The 15,173-nt window shown below is 36.6% G+C and overlaps 3 protein-coding genes across 3 annotated transcripts; 2 read left to right on the forward strand and 1 right to left on the reverse strand.

The window, feature by feature from the left end:
• Nucleotides 1–429: 429 nt before the first annotated feature.
• On the forward strand, nt 430–1,238 carry LOC137726633 (uncharacterized). Its single transcript, XM_068465572.2, has 2 exons — nt 430–843; nt 990–1,238. The coding sequence occupies exons 1-2, from the start codon at nt 574–576 to the stop codon at nt 1,152–1,154; spliced, it is 435 nt and encodes a 144-aa protein (XP_068321673.1). The 5' UTR covers nt 430–573; the 3' UTR covers nt 1,155–1,238.
• Nucleotides 1,239–2,746: 1,508 nt separating this feature from the next.
• LOC137724554 (vesicle-associated protein 4-2) lies at nt 2,747–5,126 on the forward strand. Its single transcript, XM_068463318.2, has 7 exons — nt 2,747–3,263; nt 3,687–3,757; nt 3,905–3,986; nt 4,212–4,330; nt 4,435–4,512; nt 4,640–4,759; nt 4,855–5,126. The coding sequence occupies exons 1-7, from the start codon at nt 3,002–3,004 to the stop codon at nt 4,912–4,914; spliced, it is 792 nt and encodes a 263-aa protein (XP_068319419.2). The 5' UTR covers nt 2,747–3,001; the 3' UTR covers nt 4,915–5,126.
• Nucleotides 5,127–8,205: 3,079 nt separating this feature from the next.
• On the reverse strand, nt 8,206–11,245 carry LOC137725352 (sugar carrier protein C). The gene is made up of 4 exons (XM_068464009.2): nt 10,947–11,245; nt 10,527–10,849; nt 9,022–9,651; nt 8,206–8,794 (listed from the first exon to the last, which is right to left on the reverse strand). Exons 1-4 carry the CDS (start codon nt 11,077–11,079, stop codon nt 8,321–8,323), a joined length of 1,560 nt encoding a protein of 519 aa, XP_068320110.2. The 5' UTR covers nt 11,080–11,245; the 3' UTR covers nt 8,206–8,320.
• Nucleotides 11,246–15,173: the final 3,928 nt, after the last annotated feature.

The raw sequence follows: 15,173 nt of genomic DNA on the forward strand, positions 1-15,173 counted from the left end.
TAAGAAAGATGTGTGAAAATTAATTTCCATTTGATTAACTTTGGCCTCGTTTACTCTCTAAAATTGGATTATATTTAAGGTATAAGCTACAATAAATGTAGAATCTAATGATTTTTGAGAAATTAATCATTCTAATCATATCATTTGAGTTTGTATGAATAAAAGGTGGTGCTGCTGCTATCTACAAATTTATTTTTACCTCTCACATATCTTATTAATTTATTCTCATCGAATTTAATAAATTGAAGAAAATTAATGAATAAGAGTTAGCAAAAGTCTGTGTAAGCCAAAAACTCAATGGGCTTATTTATAAAAGGGAGATGTCAATTATGTTCACTTTGACCCAGTCCAAACCTATAGTCCATTCGTGCCACATGATCCAGTTAAGCTCAATCTACCTGGCCATCCAAATCCCAAAATCTCCCTCTCTCTCTCTCTCTCTCTCTCTCTCTCTCTCTCTCTCTCTCTCTTCAGCCTCCACCACAAATAATAAACCTTGACAACAAAACCGATAAGCTTTTTCTTCTTCTCTCTCGTTTGCCACTGCAACCACATTTACTCTTCGTCGGAAACATGTTCTCAGTGAAGCCTTGTAATAGCCGTTGCAACTCACCATTCCTCTCCGACTCACGTCGTCTTCAAAACCTAGCAAAACAGCAAAGTACCGTTTTCACCCCATGCAGGGTATTGTCTCCTCATGAAAGAAGACTTGGCGTGAGGGCAAGTAGTGGAAAAGGAGAAGAAGAGAAGAAAGAAAGACGACCTTTCTTAACCCTAGAAGAAGCTGGTCTGGTAGAAATCTCCGGTCTCAGCACTCACGAAAGATTTCTATGTCGTTTAACGGTACTATTTTCTTTTGTTACATTTTCCACTTCTTTATGTTCTGCAACGATTTTTACATTTCACTTTGATACATCTGTACGTTAAATTTAACGTTTTAAAAGTTTATGGTCAAATCTCGTAGATGACAAGTTTAATTGTGCACGTAGATATCGTCGTTGAATTTGCTGAGAGTGATATCAGAACAAGAAGGATGCGAAATTGAGGAGCTAAATGCTGGGAAGGTATGTGACTGGTTTGTGAAGGATAAGTTGAAAAGAGAGCAGAACTTGGACTCTGCTGTCCTCCAGTGGGATGATTCTGAGCTATTTTAATTATTTAAGTACTTAATTATTTGATTAACTTGTAAGATGGTATATTTATAATATTTGATACCATGAGCCAAAGATTTTGTGAAACGATATTCAGTTTTTGATTCAACTCTTTCGACTGAATTAGGGGTGGGATATTGTAGAATCATGACTCATTGTATTGATGTGCGAAAAAATATTACAATATAGGTCGAGTTATATTAACCCCTATTTTGGTATAATCTTACACTTGTAACAATTGGAAATTACATTTAGATATTACATGTTATAATCGTAGAGATGATTCCGGATTAATTAAGTCTAATCTTACACACACCCCAATGGATGAGTTGGATCGGACTTTGGAACAAAGGAGCCCATGACGAGGCTAATAAGGAGCATTAGTGAGCAACATTTTCAAGGACAACATGATAATCGAGGTTGATGTGACGTTTACGAGTATGATGAACTGGATTAGCATCATGATAAGTGGCACTCAAATTATCACAATGTCGTTAAATAGGAGTATATAAGGGAACACCAAGCTCATCAAGATGGAAGCAAACCCAAGTGGTCTCTAGCACACCTATGAGCAAGGGAGCGATACTCAAACTCAACACTAGAGCGAGAACGGTTCTAAACTACAATTGATTTGGCTTCGTTCAATTTTATTTTTATGCAAACGACTAAAACAAACCGAACTATATCATATATAATGCTTCTGTCACGCTTTGGACATTGGGGAGCAAAATGTATTTAGCTTATTTTGATACCATAGAATCAATCACGATTTTTGTTTTAGTTATATTTTTAATGAGTTGTGCTATCTACACTTTTTTTTATCGTCTACACATTATTTTCAATTTCCAACTTTCAAATTAAATTTGAATAATGCATTGTTTAACGCGTATTTGGTATGGAATGTATGACCTTTGAGTCTTATATTATTATTTGTTTTGGGATTGAGTGGGTGGAATGTTACTGCTAATGCATTGCATTCTATGTATTTTAATTGGACACGTCTCGCCTCCGATTTGGCCTTGATTGACCGCAATCTTAGTACAAAATAAATAAAATCACTAAAAAATAGAAAAATTAATCATATATTCAGAGTCCAAATATTGTTATGTCTTCTTAGAAGAAAATAGTGAAAACTGTTTTGATTTGGGAGAACAATTTGTATAGTACTGGTAGTACAAATAAATGTTTTTGTATTATTTGCATGGAGCATAACGTAGTAGTGTATACTTGTTATACAAATTATGCGTATAACATGGCTAGGTGAAGGTGATCGCATCATGATAGTTTTACTCATGTTCACAACCCATATTGGATTTAACTATGCATTCAAGAATTTTGTTAAACAACTAAGAATTCGATGAATACAACAATTCCACTAAGAGAGTCACAAGATGAGGTTTTTCAGTGGGACGGTTCGATCATGTTCTTCATATGATAACTCACAAGACAATATAACACGGATAAAATGATTTATCAATGATCATTACTGTAACGGGGTCTCAAATCTGAAATTAACAACTGTAAATACGTGACATTAGGTTTGTCTCCACTCAGCACCTAGTTTACACAAAGTCAACTCAACAACCATTCACGTCAACCCATTGGTTCCGTCTCGCACAAAGCTAAAAAGCATTCTATGCTGTGTGCGACGTCGTTTTAATCGCGTTGAAGTAGAAAAAGTACCGGAGGAGGAGGAGGGGGAGGAAGGACGCCACAAAGGTAAGCACAAAAAGGTTGGACGTGAACTCAATCGGTCAAATCCAATTGAATCCTCTCCGTCGGTTCCGATTTGCTGCGCCGAGACTTACAGACAAACGACGCCGTTTCGCCTCTGTCTAATGCTCTGAGAGATGGCCGTCCCTGACCAAAAGTCGTCGTCTTCGTCCGACGGAAAAGTCTGGGGCTTCTTCAAGCGGCCGTTTCGGACGTCGAGGGACGCCGCCGTTATGACGTCGTCCTCGTCGTCTCACAACGCTCCCCACCAGCATAGTAACGCTCACGGCGACGGATCGAATCCAAACGCCGCGAATTCGGTGTCGTCCGTCGCCAGGTCGCTGCTTCCGACTCGCCGTAGACTCAAGCTCGATCCCCACAATAAACTCTATTTTCCTTGTACGTCTCTGTCTAATTATCCATTTTATTGATTTAATTTAATTAGTTTTATTCTATATTTGGTATTTTATGATTTAATTGCGTTTACCTGAAATAGCTGTGTGTAGATTGTGATTAATTGTTGTGATTTATAGATTTGCTTTTGAATTTTAGATTTTGTTGCTGATTTTAGGATCAAGGAAACTGTAAAAATGCATTTGCAAAGTTGCAATTCGTGTTATGATGCTAATCACGTCGGTAATCCGGTGATTAATATTGTTTTTATGGATGAAATCGATGATTTTCGTGATGGTGTCGCGATTTTTCGAATGAGTTAGTGGCTATAGAGGGAAATCAAATTGGTTTGCTGATTTATTTCGGTACTGGGTTTGTTGCTTGATGATTTATTTGCTGATTTATGTGTATGGACTCTGTTTCTTGAAGGTGAACCCGGGAAGCAGGTTAGGAGTGCCATTAGAATTAAAAACACCAGCAAGTCCTTTGTAGCATTCAAGGTACCGTCTCATGTTTACGGTTTTACTTCTGTTCTGTGGTTTTTCGGAATTTTGTAATTTGAGAATGTTTGGTGAAGGATAATGTGGTTGACGTTGTTAGAGTTTCTTATCTTGATTGATTTTTTCTAACTAGTTTTCTTGCTTCAGTTCCAAACAACTGCACCGAAAAGTTGTTTCATGCGTCCTCCAGGAGCCATTCTTAGTCCTGGCGAGAGTCTTATAGCGACTGGTAATGGTTTCTGTATAACTTTGTGCGATTCAGTTCATTTCCCTTTATTTTATAGTGTTGGAAATGGTATTGCCCTTTTGTACGGTCTTCTGTTCTTCGTTAATGGAATTATGTCTCTTATAAAATTAGAAGTACCATCGTTTTTATTTGGATAGTTTCTTCTCAGCTTTAACTTGTTTTGGCCTTTTAACAAGTATTTTTTGTTATTTTGGTTTGTTACGGTAGTATTCAAGTTTGTTGAGGTTCCCGAGAACAATGAAAAACTAGTGGATCAAAAGAGCAGAGTTAAGTTTAAAATCATGAGCTTGAAGGTGAAGGGACCAATGGAGTATGTACCTGAGCTGGTACGTAGACAGCACGCAACCTTTAAATGCTATCTCGAGTTATAAATTTCTAATTTAGTAGCTGGTCTTATAAATGTGTTCACTGGTAAATTTCTTGGTAACAGTTTGATGAGCAAAAGGAGCAAGTGGCCGTAGAGCAGATACTACGGGTTGTCTTTCTAGATCCAGAGCGTTCTACTCCTGTAAGTGTGGTTGACATGAAATTAACTTGAGGTCAATATTTGTGTTTGTAAATGTATATCACAGACCTGCATTGCTTTTCTCTTCACATTTATGTTAAGAGATTAATACTTTTTTGTTTCTTCGAAGGCGATGGAAAAACTGAAGCGTCAGTTAGCTGATGCTGATGCTGCGCTTGAGGCGAGCAAGCAACCTGCAGAAGATGCTGGTCCAAAGATTATCGGAGAAGGACTTGTCATAGATGAATGGGTGAGTACATTGTTCTGTTGTCACACGAAAATTGCTTGTGCAGCGAATACCTTCTTATGAGCTTCATTCATTTTCGCCCTTTGTGTCTTGTTTAGAAGGAGAGGAGGGAAAGATATCTTGCTCGGCAGCAAGGTGAAGGCGTGGACTCTGCATGAGCATTTGTTTCGCGCGGCTTTTTCTGATGTGAGTGCGAATCAACAGTCTACTTCGGTGTATCATTTGTAACCATCGTTTATTTTTATATTGCGGTCATGTGAAGAACGTTGTATTGAAAATGAAAAGAAAAAAAAAAAGGACGAGGACGAGGACAGTCCAATGTTATATACATTGATTTAAAAAGAAAACATCTTGAAGTGGTCTCTTGTAATTTTCGCGAAATGTTTTCAGCATTGATTTTCGTAAAATATTTTACGTGAGCATTCAGGAATAATTTGCGAAAAAAATATAAAAAATACAATTTGAAGTGGAGTCTCTTACAATTCTTGTGAAAGATTTACTTATAAATCTCTCGAAGGCGTAGTACAAGTAGTTGAGATTACTCATGGTAACACTGATTTACCAAAAACAAGATACATATGGTAGCGCTTTACGTTTGGCCGCACTATACGTTTATGGCGAAGAAGCTTTGAAGACCGTCAAATTCATAAAATAACAGGGTAGTGTTAATCACGTTTATTTTTACTTTTTACTCACCCCTCTCAATTTTTCGGCCGTCAGACCGAATGAATTGAATAAGACTAATAACAAAAAATTAACAAGGTGTGTCGGAGTTAAAAATATATATGTGAATAGCGCTATGCTAAAAACAAGAAAGGAGAATTCTTTACCCTCCTAGTCTCATCTTCTTCCATCCCATCCTCTCACACATTGTTTTTTGTCTTATTATCTCTATAAAAAAAAAATCAATATAAGATGTTGACGTGACTTAACCGTGACCGTTCAAATAGGAGAAGATGGAAGGGTAGAGAGATTCGGAGGGTAGAGAATCCTCCTTTTAAAAACAAGACATCAAGGGCCACTGGTAACAATAGAAACCACGGCTTCCTACAAATGGTTTTTAAGTGTCTAGGGTTATCCAAAACCACGAAGCCCCATTCCTTCCAATACGGTGTGCCAAGCTCCCTCTATATAATCTCACTACTTTAGTACATACCCAGTTCCAACCAACAAAAAAAAGAAGGATAAACAATCGAATTCGTTGAATGAGCAAATACATCATGAGTTATCGGTTAGACGTAAGCGCATGCGCCGTGGGAGGCTGTTGTGAAATAGAAGTGCCACTAAGCCGTAACGCCAAGAGCAAGCACGAGCAGATCAGTCGAAAGTTCTTGTCATCGTGCAATAGTGATCCGGCGAGTGGAGGTGGTGAAACTGGATGTGGTACAAGAACGCAGGCCCAGGCTGAAGAGTCCCTTCGCAAAGTCATGTACTTAAATTGTTGGGCACAAATCTAACAACTTTGGACTTGGACAGGAAAAATCGTATCAGAAAGTTCGATTATATTGTACCATTTACATTTATATGCTTTAACTATTTTGTTATGCAAAAATACTATCCTTACCATATTTTTTGTATTACATTTTGTATTATTTTTCTAATAAGATAAAACTCACATGCGTTATCTATATGCCGCACGTCTCAAACAGAAGATGGGTTATGTTGCATGCTAACCGGTTGAATTCAAATAAAATGTTTACTACTGTCGGAAATTAAAATGGGAATGTTATTAACACTCTAAAAATCTCATTTTACACTCCTCACAAATGTATTTTTCTTTCTAAATATAAAAAGTTTGGAGTGTAAAATGAGATTTTTCTCGTTGGAATACTAATTACTTTAATTACTTAAGTACCCCTGTACAAATTCAACTTTACTTTTAATCATTAAAAAATTGCAAGGATAATTTTGGTAGAAAAAGTTATGCTGATTCATTTTCCTAGCCCTTCCTCCGGTAAGTAAATTAAGTAATCTCATTCCTTACAAATCTTAATGGAAATCCATTAGCCTACCAAGGGTGAGATTGGGTCAGCTGTGCTTTTAGCCTGGATGCAAAATTTAATGGGAAAAGGCCAGAATTTACGACTCTTTTGAAATTACTTTTAAAATAACTAAAAACGTTTTTTGGTGAAATTAAAATTTGGATTCCAAAAACATCTTAAGTGCTTTTTGGAAGAAGCATTAAAACTACTTTTTCAAGAAACACTTGGATTTTTACCAAGGATTAGTTTAAAAAATATTTTCAGTTATTTAAAAAACACTTTCAAAAGAGTCTTATATCTCCAAAAAGCAAAAAGCCTTTGAGAATTTCTTCTTCTACAAAAGTGCTTTTGAAACAAGGATATATAGTTAGCATATGATACCCAAGTTTCTATCCAATTCTATCCAAAAACATATCCATTTAAAAATCCGAGTCATGCGATTCTTCTTTTTATTCATCGCAACGCCGTGACCAAATTGACAAACACCTCCTACACACCTCTCCTTTTGTTGCTACAAGATTTTGGCATGTGACATGTAATTCGTACAAGATTTATCCGTTTGGATTCACGTTCAAGCTTTGTGAAAATACCGAAAGTTTCTTGCAATCCCATCATTACACTGCAGAAAGAAAGAAAAATGGTAACACTAAAACCATGTGTGCGGCATTTGATTCCCACCCCCAACCCCCCACTTGAAATAAAGTTATGAGAGTGATGGCAACTTCATTTGGTTGTTGAATTCAGCTCCCCTGCCATCCCATAAACGTCCTTCTCAATTTACACACAAATGATTGTTGGGGTGAGCTCAAGCCAACAGGTTTCGCTCCTTGTGAGGATCGGGAGGATAACGTCTATCGTACATAGTCTTATTCTTGCTTTGCAAAGAGATTGTTTTTAGAACTAGAACTCATGACCTTTTGATCATAAATGAGCAACATTTCTGTTACGCTAAGGCTCACCATAAGAGTTGTTACTTAGGTCATTTAAAACATTTATACAAGCAATTACTTACAAAGTCATTTTCCAAAACATGAGAAAAACTCTCATGTCACATTTTCATTAATTTATAGTATTGAGAACTATATGCAACTACTATATTAAATGAAGAAAACTCCTTATTACTCGAAATTTTAAAATCTCAGGTTCAACTTGCAAATAAAAGTTCTCAGGTTAACTTTTATCATCAGCAAGTTCAATCCTATGATTAGTTTGTTGTGCAACTTAGCTTAAATTCCAACCAATCTATCAAAAATTAAAAATAAAATAAATAAATCTTACTCAAGATGGTCCCAACCACCATTCCAAAAAATGAAAAAGCAAAAAAGACGGGAGGTTGGTTATAGTCGTGTGCTCGTCTTGCGTCTCAAGTGACCTTATATTTAAATGAAAAAATTAAGTTCAAATCTTATTTTTCATTGTTTAAAACTTTAAATGATTGAATAAAAGGAATTTATAGCAAAAATAAAATTGGACATAAATGGACAACAATTTTATATTAACCTTGCCGATGGGAACGATAATATTCACTGCTACCAAAAATAAAACTTGAAATTAAATGAGACATATTTGCCCATAACTTAAATTACACAGTTTTGACAGTTTGAGCTGCCTTGCCCATCTCATAACCTCCTCCATCTTCCTCGCTGACGAATCTCTTCCAGTACCAATGTGTCCTCCATACTTGTCCCATCTCTTCGATCGGAATCCCCTTCGTCTCCGGCAAGAAGTAGTAGACGAAGATTGACATCACAAACACAAAGAACGCAAAGAAAAGGAAGAGCCCGAACTTCAAGTGGCAGAGCATTGTCAAGAAGATTTGAGCCACGATGAAGGTGAAGATCATGTTGACCGAAACGTTGACGCTCTGCGCGGCTGATCGGATTTCCAACGGGAAGATTTCACTGGGGACTAGCCATCCGAGGGGACCCCACGACCACGCGAATCCTGCAACATATGTGCAGATGAACATCACCACCACAATTGCATACCACTTTGGCAGTTCTCCAGGGTTCCCATCCACTCCAAACTTTGCTGCAATACAAGCTGTCACAACTGCCTGCAATTTGATAAACAACATTGATTAAATCATCAGAAATTCTCTATGCATGACGTCCATTTGTTCACGAGGGGACTGATATGTATCATTCAAATGTGTCGATAACATGTCAAAATACGTTTTGTTAGTGACTATGATATCGATGCATTGCCAATGACATATTGACAATCCGCTGTTTAATAAAATAAGGGGAGTTCGTTCCATAGCGGAAGTAATTAAAATAGTACCTGGCAAATCAGCATTTGAGCTCCACCCTCAAGGAAAAGGAACCTTCTTCCCCACTTGTCAACACCATAGATTGAAACCATAGTTGCAATTACATTAACACTGCCGGTGATCACAGCCGACATGAGCGAGGCATCAGCTCCAAACCCGATTGTGTTGAACAAAACCGGCGCGTAGAACATGATCACATTGATGCCAGTGAGCTGCTGAAAGAAGGGAATGACGATTGCCACGCAGAGGTGAGGTCTGTACTTCTTCCTCAGCAGGTTTCTCCACGGGTCCTTGATTTTGTTCGCCGCTTCACTAGCTGCTACCAGGTCACTGAATTCCTCCCTAACATCATCAACGCCGCGAATGCGTTGGAGCTTGGCCTTGGCTTCGTCATGTTGACCGCGCTCAATCATGGAGTTGGGAGTGTCTGGCAGGACAAGTGAGCCGATTGTGATGATAAGGGCGGGGACCATCGCGCCGCCCAAGCTCAACCTCCATCCCCAGCCACCCTTTATCTTGGCAAAGAAGTAGTTCAGCACATTGGCCACAAGAATACCAACTGTGATTGATAGCTGGAAGCCAATGTTAAGAGCTCCCCTGAATCTGTAGGGCGCCATCTCAGACAAGTAGAGTGGCACCGACTGTAATCACAAAAGAAACATAAAAATTAATTAGTCTAATTTACAGAGGGTGATTCGAACTCGAGTGCACATAGACAAATTGGTTGACCCGGCCAACTGACCTAACCCCGTCAACGAGATTTGCATTTGGATAATGACAATTAACTTTGCAAACAATTTGATTAAAGTGAACAAAAACGGTCATGGTCCAGGCCACACATGGGTTTAACATTTGTATGAATTCTTTTTATATTAGGAAGCAAAGAAAGTGACTATTTGTATTAAATTTAGGAATAAACGCATGCCTAAAAAGGGTGCACTGGAACTTTGTGAAATGTAATTGCTGAAGACAAAGTTTCAGTTTTTCCAATTAAATTTCGCACACATGCCACACCCCTTGTTTGGTTGCTGAGAAAACGGAATAAAAAAAGCAAACTTTCTCTCCTACATTTTCTCAGCAGCCAAACAGTGTATTATACCAAAAGCAGAGGAACAGAAAAAATTCATAAAGGCTTGAAATTTTAAATCCAATATTTGAACCAGAAACTGTTTTGTACTATAAACCCAATTTTGTCATGTTCCAAGTAATTTCAAATCAGATCTAAAAAAAATATTGGGTTTCGAGGCCTAAACAAAGCCTAATGATTTCCGTGCTCCTGTTTTTTTTCGATTAAAAAAAAAAAAAGGTGTGAAAATCATTTTCCGAAACAAAAAGAGGAATAGTATCTCTTTTGGCTTTTATTTTTGTTTGTTTTTCGGACAGCACATTTATTGATTGGACAATAATCAATCATAATGTAAAGTACCTAAATTTCTCGACCCGATTAGGGAAATGATTTCCGCACATTCCGTCTAAAGAGATGGATCATAATCAAAACTGTGTAGCAGTAGTCTACCTGATTGGAGAATCCGATGCCGAAACCGAGCAACATACGGCCGAGAATCAACATCCAGACAGCTTTGGCAGCGCCATTGATGATAGCACCGGCGCAGAACAGCAGACCGCCGAACAACATGGAAAGTTTCCGGCCAAACTTACGCGTCACGGTGGCGGCCACAATCGAGGATATGAGAGCAGCCAAGTACAGCGACGATGTGAACATGGTCAACGTTTGACTATCATACTGACAGTACTGGTTCGTCGTCTTGTCCTTCTCCTTCTTGTGGTACACCGACGGAAAGAACTTCTTCAGGAACGAGTCCATGGACGTTACCCCACCTGATCATGAACGAAAATGACATAAATATCATTAAAAAAAAATTTAGAAACTTTCTGACACTGGAATTAAAACTGTGATCTGGTAAATTTTAAGTACCGGAAATGCCGATATCGTAGCCAAAAATCAGACCACCCATGGCGGCGACGACACAGGTGACAAGAACATAAGGAGTGAGATTTCCGACGTAGGCCTTGCCGTTCCCGCCGGCGGGGATACCAACAGCAGGCATTGTTAGGGTTCTTGGGAAACTCAAATGCTAAGAGGTTTGATCAGAGAGAGATGGCAAAGGGGTTTTAGAGAGAGAGGGAGATTTGGACTAGAGAGAGAGAGAGTGAGGACGAAGGCCAAAGAGGAACAAGATGAGAGCTTTTGGGCAAGCAGGAGCTGGTGTATATAAAGAGAAAAATGTTATTCAATTTCTTAATTTACAGAGAACTGCTGAGCTGTCAAAAAATAATAAACAAAATAGATATTTTTTTTATTTTCGCTTATTAACTAATTTGTCGTTAAAACTGTTATTTAGTCTCAATTTATTTTATAAAATTGATTTGTCCCATTTTGTCTCCTAAAATTGTCATTTTTGTCTCACTTAATCTCAGTTCACTCAATTTTTGTCTATTTCATCAAATAAATGTTAAAAGAAAGAGTAGAACGAATATTTTATTTTTGACACAACTCTTAGCCTCCAATTTGTCTGCTTAAACAATCGTAATTTCATTTTGTCTCTCTTGCAAATTGGTGTGGAGTTATAGTTGTAGTCATTTGTTTCTGTTTTAGGGTTAGGGTTTCTAGGTTTATGTTTTGACACTATCAATTTGATCTCGATCAAGTATGTCTAATTTTTCTATCAAATTTACCATTTGTTTTCGTCTATGGGTAAAAACTAACAGAAAATTTGAAAACTTTAACGCTAAGGGTTATATTGAAACAAATTAAAAGATTAGGGGGGATTATAATCAAATTCAAAAAATTTGCAAGTTTTCTCTAAATGTAAACCCATGTTTTGTCCAACAATTAAAATTTCAACTTGAACAAATTGAGAAAATGACCAGAGAAGGTTTGGTGGGTAAAAAATACAGGCAGGGCATTCAACCATATGGGACTTCACCATTTAATGTTTTCTTACCTTTTTAACAGCAAACTTCACTTGACCATAAAATAGTAACTTATAAGGATAAGGGTTGGTTACAGTGATACTGTGACGAGAGATTTTTCAATGTGCCAGAAATATGATACAAAATACTATACGTAATAATAAAATTGATTGTAAACTTGAAGAAAAAAATTTAACAGTATTATCATACTTAATATGCCGAACAATGTTCTCGACAGACTGAAAAATTTCTTCACTATGTTACACATCGGATATTACTCAGCAAAAATATTCCCCAAAGGTATCGGATTAGAATGTTAATTTTTTTTTTTTTTTGGTTGAGCAGTCAAAAGTTGTAATATCATTCTTGTTCTCTCTCTTCCCAACTACAACCTTTGCGTGGTTGGCTTGTTCCGGATAGTGTTTGGATACTTGGTTCAAACTTTGGATAGGATTGGATTAATTAGTGCTTTAGTGGCATCTTTTTTGGTCGACTATACTCAGTAATCACGGGACTGTATTAAAGTTGGAGAGCACGTGACTTAAAAGGCCTTTACAATTACAGAAAACCAGAAAAAGTAGTCCCGTCGGTCGAGTGCGATGCCAAGGACAAACACACGAGAATAATACGAGTTCCTAATCCGGGGTTGCGGTATTGTAATAACAAGTAATACTGGGGCTATAATTGGGATTAGACCAAAGGGTGTGTTATTGGTTGTCGTTCCTCAAGTCCCGGAAAATATATCGGTCACTTAAAGCTGCTGTAGACCCACTTTCTTTTTTCATGCAATTCGTACTCTCAATTAAGTCGGCTGTCCTACTAATCCGAGTAATTTGGAGTGTACTTAAGGTGAATTCACCGTCCTGTATGATGGTGAACAAATTTCAACACCAATGCCCTCACTTGGATTTATGTTTCACCACCAATCAATTAATTTGGGGAACTTTAAAAAAAAACTTCAGGTAATGTTCATTTTAAAGAAAAACCACATTTTTATACTAAAAAATCAATTCTGGTACTATTCACTTTATCCTTTATTTTGTTATTTTCGTTAAAAATTCAAAGTTTTCAAACTCTCTTTCATTAGTTTTTCTATTAATTTAATGTCATGCTTAGTTATAAACTTACGTTATTAGAATCGGCAATGAATTGATACTTTGAAATACTGTTATAGTAACGAGATGCAATTTACTTTTAAGGCGAACTAGCAAGGTCGACCATTCGAAACTTATGTGTTATATTATGCTCGATGAGGGAGTGAGATAGGTGAGAGTTTTAAGATATACCAAGAGTTAACTATCACGTGGAGTAAGGACTGATTGTGTTTTTGATACGCGTTTTCCAACAATTTTGGAAACTAATCCCACGTTAAGAACGTATGACTAACTTTGCTATGTTAGTCAAGTGATTAAATATAGAAAACGACATCTTAATGAGATCACATCGTATTATCTTCAAATAGTAAAAACAAGAGATTTTAGCGAGATGCAATTTGATATAACTCACTCAAATTAAAGGGATTGGCTACGATATATACGTACATGTGTTTAACACAATTACCATTTAACGGTTAAATATAATTAATGTGAATATATGTATTTAATATGACCACTACCTGATTATTGAGATGATGATTGTGATAAATACATATAAGTATGGTAGTTAAATTGCAATTTAAGTCAGCAATTTGTAAAGTTAAATTTTAAGTCCTTATGCTGCCTCATAAAAGACAATGTAATGAATTCAAATAAAGGAAAACTAATGAAAATGGCTTGAAAACTTTGAGTTTTAATAATAATGACAAAATAAAAGGTAAAGTGAATAGTACCAGGATTGACTTTTTAGTTTAAAAATGTGATTTTTCGTTAAAATAAATAGTAATGCAGACTTTTCGTTAAAACTTCCTTCAAATAAAGCAAAAGCGACTAAATATAAAGAGGAAAAGAAAATTGAATAATCTCTTTTACTTATTCCCTGGCCCCTTACTCTTCTATCTGAGAAACTTCTCTATATTTCTTGTATGGTCTCTTTTTACCTTTTTATTTAGGGGAAGTTTGCTTTCAGTTTCATGCACTTTTCTGTAAGATTTGTTGGGTCCAAAATCCAAATACATCATATGTAGACACACCTATAAAACCAAACTTGAATCAACCAAACCACCACGTTAATTATTTCATGAAAATCCTACAAATTCAGTGGCAGAAGCTTAAACAGCAAGATTTTGCTCATAGTCTATGCTTATACACTACTTGTTTTAAAGACATGAATGTTCGTCAAGTCATCCTTCAATCTGAAATCTTCCCCGCTACATATACGTCATCATACTTATAGTATAGAAGAAAGTAATGAATAGATATGTTTTATAACCAGAAATATGTCTATTTATATCTCCAACGCACCTAATGAGTACAATAAACACAAACACAAGATAAGGTATGTATACACCAAGAGGTGAACTTGCAAGTGTTCAACTTGTGCTTAGCTTTTGTACCGTTGTAGGGTTTCCAAGCTGAAACGAAAAAAAAAAAAAAGAAAATTAAGAAGCAAAAATACCCTTCTAGGGTTTCATTTTTCAAACAAGGTTGGCTTGACTTTGACCAGTACAAAAACAACGTCAGGCGACGGATGTGGGAACCCACTGCAGTTGAAAACTTGCAAGTTTGGCCGTCCAGTCATCTGATGGTGAGCTTCTCATCATCAGCGCCACTGCATTCCGCTCTCTCCAAATTATGCAAAAGCTTTTGAAAAGCTGTGATGATTCACACGTGCCAGGGTCATGACTTCAAATGTGCAAGAAATCTTGCACAGTGATCGTTTGTCGTATACGAGTAGAGCCGCTGACGATTATTACTTGGTCTCAATATATAGTAGAATAATACTTGATTTCTCAAATGATGAATATGAGCTCATACTTAAAAGTCTTCGTTTCTTATTCATAAACATTTGTGTTTATGATCAAAGTTGTCCACATTATAAATCACTTTATAAAAATTATGTATGCAAAATTTCAATTAAAATTAAGATTGTTTAGTCATCAAATTATTAAGAACAAATAGACGGAAATAGTAAAAGTATTATGATCCGTCTATATATTTACTACAGTTGATCGACTTAGTGACCTTGGTTTTAATTCATTTTTTTTTTTGCAGAGATGATCTTTATAAAATTATTTGTATTATAAACACAAAACTCTGTGAATTAAGCACAAAGAATTTTGATTAAGAGCTCC

This window comes from Pyrus communis, chromosome 5, assembly GCF_041283825.1.
Source record: "Pyrus communis isolate YQ-2024b chromosome 5, ASM4128382v1, whole genome shotgun sequence".
NCBI classification, from domain to species: Eukaryota; Viridiplantae; Streptophyta; class Magnoliopsida; order Rosales; family Rosaceae; genus Pyrus; species Pyrus communis.